This window comes from Diadema setosum, chromosome 14 (assembly GCF_964275005.1).
Source record: "Diadema setosum chromosome 14, eeDiaSeto1, whole genome shotgun sequence".
NCBI classification, from domain to species: domain Eukaryota; kingdom Metazoa; phylum Echinodermata; class Echinoidea; order Diadematoida; family Diadematidae; genus Diadema; species Diadema setosum.
In genome coordinates this window covers 30,576,994-30,587,840 of record NC_092698.1, presented here as the reverse complement: position 1 = coordinate 30,587,840, position 10,847 = coordinate 30,576,994, and the positions used below count along the sequence as shown (strand labels likewise).

The following is a 10,847-nucleotide window of genomic DNA, read 5'->3' as shown; positions in this document are numbered from 1 at the left end:
ATGATGTCCAAACATGTTAAAGAGGTTGATTTTACCGGTATGGCGATAACAACGAGGTTTTCATTTGCAGTGTTTGGTGCTTGACGCAACTTTTTTTCCTTTTTTTTTTTTCAAATAAGGCGGTGTTCAGTATCAATTCTGATGTGGAATGTGAGAATGTTATTTTCAGGCATATTTTCCTCTCTTTTTTATTTCATTTTGTCTTTTTTTTTCGCAGCTCCTCATTCGGACGACGACAACTTTTGGTCTGACTTCTCCCTCAGCGAAATGGCTGCCATCGCTTTGGGAGCAGCGCTGTTGGTATTTATGGTGATAGGTGGCGCCCTCCTCATTCGGTCCTGCTGTCGACGGCGATCATCTCAGATGCTAACCCTGTAAGTGTGGGCACTCTCCGTGTGACGTCACTCATACATTGCAATTTCAAAAGCTCTATAGTCTTCTATTCTACCTGGTATGTCATCACATATGCAATCCCGCCTACAGAGTTTCTTCATTCCCAAAGCCTGATATGTATTAATATTTCCCATAATATGTCCGTAACGTTAATCATACATTCAGCTGCAATATAACCAGAAAATCAGGAAATGGCTTTGCGAAATTTCCTGGAGATGTTGTTGTTGTTGTTGTTTTTTTCTTTCTGTTTTGACTGTTTTGACTTATTTTGGTTTTCCTTCAGATCAAAATGACATTTGTTGTTAGGAATTACATTAACCTTTGGTGTGCCACTTTTATTTCCTATCATAGTTGAATCACTGGTACACACAGGGTTAAAGTATAAAAGATTAGCCGAGGAAGGAGGGAAAGAAACCGATTACATACAACGATGTCTTTATTTCTCATAGGTACATCTTAAATCAAAAGGTAAAATCATAATGGACAATGGAGACGTGACAGTTGACAGAGGTCGTTGACCGACAAAATCCTTTTCGTAGCTTGTTTTTACTCCCCCACCGCCCACAAGCCCGCAACCAACACTTTGATTGATTGATTGATTTTATTGTTCCACATCTCAAAACATCAAACATGATACGATCGATTGAACATAAGATTGAACATAGCGTCGTAATTACAAAGTACAAGAAAAGACAATTTAACAAACATGAAATGTGGAAGAACTGCTTCCACACTTAGGGGACAGATTGAAAACACACAAGGTGTTCAGACACCAAAACAATAGACAAATTCAGTGTAGCTCTATTTATGTGTCTGAACGCTAACTAACGAAATGCCGTATAACGAAACAAGGGTAAAAGCGTCGTTTCGAACTAGAACTCGATAATGAATCACCTTCTGTGTGTCTGAACAACGTACAGCGAAGGTGACCTTATCTTACCACCTCTCATTTCTGGCGGCCACTATAACAACATGCACAGTGCAAAACTGCTCATCTATGGGCCTACGATTTTTTTTTTTTCTGATCGGTTGAGATAGTATGTGTCTGATCGGTCCGTATAGGCTACTGTACATACGATGAAAATGTAATACGACGTTTCTTTATCGAGTCTCGGTGTAAACCTTTTTTTTTTTTCTGAGCAAGGGGAAGGTCTTCCTTGTAAAATAAATCATTCTCATGTCAAAGTATGTGAATAAACTTCCTGTAGTCTGATTAATCACTGTTGAAACTACATGGGGGGGGGGGTGGTTCTTTCGGCGTGTAGACATGACATTCGTCCGTATTAAAGCTGATAACATATTATATGACGTCGGCTGATTATCCTGAGCTTGGTGATAGTGCTGTTATAGGAGTTGAACAGGAATGTGGAAACAGTTGTGGAAATCTCCACTGCATATCAAAGTAAAGATACCAATAAACATGAAGCAACATCCCATCATTATTTTATCACGAGCTTCTCATATTCAGGTTTTATTTTGTTTCTTACTCTCTTGTATTATCACTATCTCGTGAGCATGATCCTTCAGCCATGATGTTTATCCTTTCAGATCGATTATGCTCTTCACAAGTCTTTGATAACCTAGTGCCCTTTTTCTCATTCTGTTTTCAAAGGGTTGGTTTTGTTTGTCGAGGGTTTATACGAATGATAAACTTGGCGAAGAGAATGTATAGACATTCAAGTGAAGCGTAACACGAACTACTGTACGATTGGTTATGAATTCTCTTTTTGTCTTCGAGTGAAGTTCTTTTGTCAGAAACCACATCGACAATTGTTTTCTCCTTCGTCTGCTCCTCAAATACTTTTTGAATAAGATGTCTATTGTGGGGTTATGTCTATATTTGGAGTGTCTGTCGTGAATTGATTGTGTGTCGTAGTTTCGCTGGAGTTTCACTGCATACATTCTTGACAGGTCTCCGCTCTCTCTCTCCCTCACGACCTGCCACTGTTCACTTGCTCTCATCTGTCAGGTCACTTTGAATTCATCAATCCCTCAATAATACGGAAAGTATATCAGTGTTTGATATTGGAATTTTTGTTTTGTTTTGTTTTGTTTTTGTTTTTTGTTTTTTTAGCTCTGAACAATGCTACGCCCCCGTAAAGATCTGCTGGCAGTATATGCCTAACATAAGCCCACGCTTGTAAACAGAGGACGTATAAGGGTATACCCATGCAACTGCTCAGATGCCATAGAAACGCCAAATTAAAATAAAAACAGAATTAAAGGAACGCTTGTATAGTATTGGTTAAAAAGAAGAACCATGAAATGAGCATCATTCTCCCAAAGAAAAAGATACAATGAGTAAATTAATAAGTGCAGTGAACTCGAAATACTGGATCAGCGAAAGAATGAACGATCTCTGATAGTTATTTACTAAAATGCTTTTTTTTTCACTGAATCCGTTTGTTTCAAGCAACTTCGCTTGCCTAACAAGATTTGAGTGACAAAACTTTCCTCCTACGTGTTGACTGGTGTTGTGAAGGTCACTAACTATTAAGACACTTTCAAGTACAAACTGAGACGTAAAAAGCGCTTTCTCAATCGAGAACTGCCTTTTGAGATACCCAGTTAATTTAACACCATGTTAGATGTCACATTGTTATTTAAAATTGATCTGACGTTATTCATTGGCCCAATTTGGCACATCTCATTAAAATTGTGTGGATACAATTTCACTGCTTTCACGGGATGACAATTTCTCAACTGGAGTACACATTCCCCCTTAAAACAAAGTCTTGAGAATGCGTTGTCCCAGCTTCTTCATATATGTGACCAGTCATTATGCCTCCTGGACGTTCATAAGCCGAGAAAAACTACACAAGTTGTGATTGACTGTGTTTACTGGTGGGTGAACTTGTTACTGCTTCCTGGTTGGTTTTGGTTATAAAGTGGGGAAGATTTGATATGGAGGGAAGGTTTAGGATTTGGAGGAAAAAAGAAAGAAAGAAAGAAAATGACCCGCCAAAATCAGAAACCCGATTTCTGTGACTTGCTCAGACTTTCGTTATTTCCATATAGAACTGGACGTCAAGGGTAACTATTCCATGAAACAGATTATAGGTCACTTAAAAAAAGAGAGAAACCAAGGAAACTCGTCAAACAACAAAGAACAACAATGCAAAAGAACTTTCACCTACACCGTGCCAGTAATTGGGGAGTCCCGTCCTCTGTCAGCCCCCGAGTCCGTCCGGGGGACCAAGGACGACCAGATGGGGAAAGGTAGATGAGCGGAAACCAAGCGTGATTACACATGCACCCGCGCTCTTTTGTGACTCATCTCTTGAATATTGCTTCTTCTTTAATGCTTCGAGTGGACGTGCGAAAGGGGGGGGGGGGGTGGGAGGGAGATGATCAAGGAGCAGGAGCATCAGTTAAATTTTTAACTATGTATTTGATATATAAATAATTAATGCATCTATGAAAGATAACTCTGCTATTTCCCTTATAATCAAAGGTTATTGCTAGTAATAGGGGAACCCTTCCCCCCAAATGATGGCATTTTATCGGAAAGCAAGAATGGTCTTCGCAATCGAAATAAAACAGAATAATAAATAAATAATAAGAGCAGGCTGCCAACTGCATGACTGCATTGTCCTGTGTAGGAATGTAGACGAGAAGTCTGTTTTTTCATTAGGACGGCCTTCAATAAGATTTATGTCGGATATGTTTTCGCTTCCTCTTAACTGAAAATACGTAAACCTTGCTACAAAGCTTGTGATCTTACTTCCGTCTATCTGTTCCATTTATCTATCTATCTATCTATCTATCTATCTATCTATCTATCTATCTATCTATCTATCTATCTATTTTCATTTTCATTTTTCATTTCACACATGCATGTTCACATGCATGTTTTTTTATTTTCATTTCCAATCAAACACAGGTAATACACTTTGACATGATTACATATATTGGAACATAATAAATCATAATAATCTATCTATCTATCTATCTATCTATTTATCTATTTCCAGGACTCGACTGCCATCAGATGAACCGTGCAGATATACTGTCGATTCAGGTATGTAAAGTCGTCTCCCTCTACTATTGTATGATTAATAGACTAAATGCTGGCCAGAAGCTATTCAGCTATTCTGATAAACTGTGGCATAAAGACTGGCTATTTCCAACAACAACAAAAAAAATCACAATACTGTTTTTTTTTTATATATATAATTCCAAGCTGTATACAGTGTTCTGAATCAATCAGGCATGGATCTATATGGCTCCTATATGGCTGACTGGACTTATAGCTATGAAATTTACAACTGATCAGCGCAAACATCTTGTCGGTTTCACTTTGCTACAGATGGGAACATCCGTTGGTCCATATCATATGCCCGGATTAAGTGGTAGTTACTTAACTTGAACATGTAGGCTTTTTACGACAACTTCCCTATATTAAAGACCCTATCAAACACATCCACACTTTTTTGATAATTCTTTATTCGAATTTCGTTCAATTTCATATCACAGAAACAGAAACGTTCACAGAAACAAAAACAAAACATCATACAAAGACAAACTACATTATACACAAACATCGTACAAAATAACGTCAATCTTACACATTTTAAAATGCAGTAACACCAACATTGTGCAAACTAATGTCAAACTTACATTGTAACTCTTTTAACCAAGGAAACGAAATCCGCTTTTCTTTAACACATATTCTCGCAAAAAGAACATAATTGATAACTTGCTAAAAAAAATGCCCAAAACTCACACACACACACACACACACGCACGCACACACACACACACACACACACACACACCCACACACACACACACACACACACACACACACACACTCATGCAACCATAGACACGCAGACAGACGGACGGGAATGCCCTTTCTGCGGCTGGCCCATTACAATATGGAAGGGAATTCCCCAAAGCAGGAATCCCGAATGATCATGCGAAGTGTTAAGTTTAATAACATTTCATACGATGGGTAATATTTTGTCCAAAAGCACATTCAGCATACCTTAATGAAGTCGTTGGCGGAGTGTGGGTGTGTTGCATGCATGCTTTCCAGTGCCAAAACGTTATCCTCTGCAGCTGCAGAGACAAAATAGCCATATTACATTGTAAGTGAGAAATCCACTATTCCCGAGTGGTTTCCATTTTAGATACTGGCAAATTAACACGGCACATTAAAACCTGCTTAATGACTGGAGACGGATGTTGTAAATGGCATCAATTATGTCGATGATGTGAATTGCCAAGCGAAGAGTCAAGGATATACTGCTGCCTGTATATACAGTATATAGATCTATTATTGAATTTATGCTGTAGGCCGCCTGGTGGGGTTGGCATTCATGAATATATTATTGGCTATTGCGATATCAAGAGTAAGAAGGAACGCTGTGAATGCACCATAACAAAATCAGTATCATCTTTCTAGCTTGTTGGAATGGAGGACATTCCGTTAACCCAACCGCCCCGCCCCTCCCCCCCCCCCAAAAAAAAAAAAAAAAATAGAGAGAAAATAATGAGTTAGGATAAACATGCTTACAGCAAGATATTATTGATACTTCATAGAATTGGAATCTATATCTGAATCAGCCCTGTCGTATGCAGTCCAGTTCAGATGATGTTCGTTATTCCGAATATTCGTTGATCCTAAAAGGGAACAAGGTTCCTTATTCCGAAGGCTCGTTTCAAAACACACAAACTCCCTTTACGATAGATGTTCGTTACTCCGAACAGTTGTGGCGTTATTTCGAAGGTTCGTCATTCCGAAAATACCTTTGGGATAACGAAACTTCGGATAACAAACCTTTGGAACAACGAAATGCAACCTCTTTTTCATTTGTTAACATAATGTATTTCAGTCGAATGGGGATTTTTGTATATCAATCTACGCTAAACTGCCCCGTGCTTTTCTGATATCAATGTCAGGGTACGATTGCAACTGACGATGACCGCCACATTTGACCCTCTGAATCCTAAAAATATAATGCTCTATAATCATTTTGTTCTTTCCATGGTACACTCAGTTCCCGTATCCGAAGGGTTCAAGGCTAGCTGTAACTGGAATCACACAGACACAAGTTGTATGGCCACATTTTTTTAAGAATAACAAAAACGACAGTTTATAGTATAAAGAGGAGGTGTCCGTGTGGCTCACAAAGCAAAGAGTAGAATTGATTCAGAGAACGAATAAAAACTGTGACAGACTTTGATTAATCAAACCTGCTTGATGGAGTAATCATATCAGGAATAAGCAGGAACGAATAACACTAATTGAATATTGTAGAACTGTTACGTTTTACATTAACCAGTGTTAACTCTATACTATACCGTATACATAACATTCCTATGAAAACATTCTTATGAGGAAAAGGAGAGGAATTATGGAATGTATTTCTTGTTTGGGTGTGTATGCAGGAAGTTGTTGTGGTGTGTGGTTAATATAGCCGAAGTTAGTGTATCATTGAAATCATGTGAATATGTATGCGCGTGTAAGTGTGACAGTGCGAGACAAAATGAATTCATGTACATGGGTTTGCTGTGAAGTTTCCGCCTGTGTGGGTGTGATAATGTGCCAAATAATGCCTATTTGTAATCACTGGTAAGGAGAAGGACACTGATATGGTTGATATCTCTAATCAGATAATATTTCTATTTTGATCATAAGGTCAACCAAACTTGAAAAAAAATATTAAAAAAGACCCGTGTTGGAGGGATAAATATTTCGACAAAAACGTACGTTGTTTACATGCGCCTTGATTAGTCACGTCTTACTGATTTTTGGGCTTGAACAATCTTTTGTTAAATTGTCACTCACGATATGACAGTCAGTCGAACGGCGAATTGGATATAGTTGATCTTCAAATTTAAGTGAAATTTGTTTTGGAATAGTGAGAGACGTTGGTTTGTTGTCTTCCCGTACATGAGTAGATACCTGTTTGTGAAATATGAATGTATTAAGCAATGAAAATGAGGGCTCGCCGAGAGATGAATAATATGAAATTAGTCACAATGTGAATAGCATGTTTTTGGAGTGATAACAATGGATTTTCCTACATTGTACAACAGATTCCTCTTAAAATTATTTGAGAACAATATATAAATTCACCAGAACACGTTCAAATAAGGTTATTATATTTCCGCTCGAAAAGAATGCCATGATTTCTTCATGGAGATTTTTGGCACACGATGTCATGTTAAATAACAGTCATGCCCCTCTTATAAACGATATTAGAATCGCTGGATGATCTTGAATGATACTCGAAGTATATAGACTGAAATCAAGTAGGACATTTATTTATCAGGAGAGCACTACAAGTGATACAGTCGAGAAAGTACAGGATGAACGAATCAGTCTATGATGTGGAGTAGTTTGTCGATGACGTCAGCGCACTTTGAAGAGGAGGAAAAGGGAAAACCACTTTGCGCGATTTTAATGTTGATTTTCTTTTTCTTTGTTTTGTTTCGGTTATGTTTTGTAGCGCGCGCGTGTGTGTGTTTGTGTGTGTTTGTGTGTGTGTGTGTGTATGTGTATGTGTGTGTGTGTGTGTGTGTGTGCGCGCGTGTGTGTGCTTGACCTTGAACTGACCATCCGGCATCCTTTCAAAAATGAGTAACGTCAGTGTGAAACTGTTTATTACTCATCGCAAAAACACATTACGCACTCCCTCACAGCAAGTGTGAGCATCGTTATTAATGGGGCAGGGAGGGAGGGAATGAGAAGGCTATTAAACAGAATCTCGAACCATTACGACAGAGACGCAGATATATTTGTGATACCAATAATATACCAATTAATAATCATAGAATGATCTAATTGAAATATCGATTGCACTTGTCACTTCTTGATGGTTTTACAAGCCGATGCTGCATGTTCTGACATAGACGAGATGTGATACTCCTTTTTTCATTTCATTTCATTTCGTTCCATTCCTTTTCATTTCACTTTATTTCCAACAAAATGCGGAAACAGTAAGACATTTACGCATAGTTTTACAAAACTGTGCAACACTGAAAGAAAGGAAAACGCTGTACTGTTATGTCGAAACAAAGTTGTTGGAAGTGGTGGGGCTGCTGAAAAGCAGGGCTTTTCTCGTCTCTTGGGTTTTTATCATCTTTCTATATACACTACGAGTTACTCTACTGTTCAATATCGTAATGTCATGAAATTTCAATCATTTCAAGGCATTTAAGCAACTTTGAAAGTGGCATTGGACGATCTGTCATAGTTTACCATTTACATCATTCACATGTATGCAGTTGTTATATTGACAGTAACTCCCATTGTTTGGTTCCCCTGCATTGGCGAACAGGCTTAATTTTTAATTCTTTTTCATTGTATAATTTGCCTTCTTTCTATTGCACACGCAATCCTGATCGCAGATCACGCGACGGGGGTGACGACCACCAAGCGGCATTCGGCAGTCCTTCTCACCTCCGACGGGGACGCCAGTATTTACTGGAATCAGCGAGCGAGTCACATCGAGCGCCAACTTCCCACCATACCGGGCGAAGGTCGGCTGCTACGACCAGCCAGCGCTCAACCTCTGATGCGACGGCCATACGAGAGACGATCACTCCGTACCGACCGCGCTCCTCGCTGTGTGTCCGTGGCCTGCGGCGAGAAGCTCGAATTCGGACGCGAACCCGTCGTAGATAAGACGAAACTGCCAATTCGCCCTCCAAACGTCGGCAGGCTGAGCGGCAGTGAGGGCAACCTGTGCCTACCGATGAGAAAAGACAACTCATATGGGTGCAGCGCCAGCGCCAGTATTCCGGACTACAGCCGTCATGGTCGTGTAAGCAGAAGAACAGGCAACTACGACCATTTGTCCAGACCTGTCAGCTGGATGTCGCACTGCTCACGTGACTCGTCACCTGAGACGTCACCTGATGGTTACCATCGATTGGAGACCCCGCCAACCTTACGCATCAAACGCCGAGATTCTAATAGTGGGACAACGCAGCCAAGTTCCAGACCCGGATCTTCGTCAAACGAGCTCGACATCCATTCCGTACCTGAGTGCGAACACGGACCAAAGCAGCCAATCAAACGCGGCAATGTGGACAAGACCGATAGCTTGCCCTTGCCTGACAATAATTACGAGGAGCCGATGAAAGTGTTAGGAATAACGAAAGAGGGGAGGCGAAATGTTGATTTAGGACGAGGTCGGAGTTTGGAACATAGTAGGGGTACTGGGTACAAACGAACAAATTCCCAGTCTTCAGTGGAAAATATGTACGAAGTACTTACTGCCCCGTAGATATCAACAATGAGTACCTTACCAGATATTTCACCGAAAGTATTAGGAGTACCTGGCTTGCACAACTTCGAGACATTATATGATGTGTTGGTAGAAAAGATTTGTGAATTCTTGAATGTCTGCACCAGATTGCCAATGGGACAACAAAGACAAGATGCACATGACAAAAATAAAAAGTGACGTCATCATTGATCATCAATATTGTTCGGTGACACATTTCCGACCTTGAAATCGAGTGAGGCACAATTCCGATCCAACGTCACCACGAAACCCTGACTGTACATAAAGTTCAAAGCTGAAAAAAAAAATGAAATCTTGAAGTGCGCAAAACGTTGGTGAAGTATAATAGACATCCGCTATTTTAAGGAACGAAAGATCAATCTCGTGTATTATGCTCACCAAAAACTGTTGCTCAGGTGAAAAGTGCTTCAATTAAAGTATCATCAGTCATTTCGATTGACCAACATAGATATCCATGAGCATTTTCGATTAATGTTTGTTTCTGACGATTTTAATCTTCACTTTGATGAGCAATGTTTGTTTACTAGGGCAGCGTCTGGAGATAGTGTTTATTTCTTTTATCAGCAATTTTTTAGGATTTGTTGATTACTGATATAGTGAGAAACAAGAAATACAGATCAAAATCACGTCCTCTTTCTCTCGTTCAGCATTTGCTTGGAACACATTACGTTGCTTAAAAAAGTAGTGGTTGGCGTACCATAATGATAGAAACTCTTCGGTAGATACTGTATTGTAACGTGTCCAATCTTCACCTCGTTGGTTGCATGTCGTCGGTGCGTGAAAAGAAATGCACACAGCTGCATTTGACTGGAGAACCCTTTTCCGTGGTTTTTCACAAAGTGCCTGAGTCATGCCGGTCTCCCAACCCATTGCTTTGAGATGGGTTGTTTTCACCCCCTGCAAACCACTCTAGCGATCTCGTTCAACCCCTATTAGTGAGTATTAGTGTACCCTCAATTTGTCTGCAGGTAACGTGGGCGTTGTTGTTGTTGTTGTTGTTGTTGTTGTTGTTGTTGTTGTTGTTGTTGTTTTTGCTGTTGTTCTTGTTCTTGTTCTTGCCAGGGACGTAGACGTATGGAAACGATAATCGGTGTGGATTAATAGTAGAACCTGTTTCCTTAGCCTTTGATATTTACTATATGACCGATCAATTCACGAGAGAAAATGAAAGGGGAGACTTCAACTGCTTCC

The 10,847-nt window shown here is 39.7% G+C and overlaps 1 protein-coding gene across 1 annotated transcript; it reads left to right on the top strand.

The window, feature by feature from the left end:
- The first annotated feature begins 252 nt into the window (after nucleotides 1-252).
- Nucleotides 253-9,635, top strand: LOC140237517 (uncharacterized). Its single transcript, XM_072317448.1, has 3 exons — nucleotides 253-374; nucleotides 4,368-4,414; nucleotides 8,755-9,635. The coding sequence occupies exons 1-3, from the start codon at nucleotides 268-270 to the stop codon at nucleotides 9,633-9,635; spliced, it is 1,035 nt and encodes a 344-aa protein (XP_072173549.1). The 5' UTR covers nucleotides 253-267.
- The last annotated feature ends 1,212 nt before the right edge of the window (nucleotides 9,636-10,847 follow it).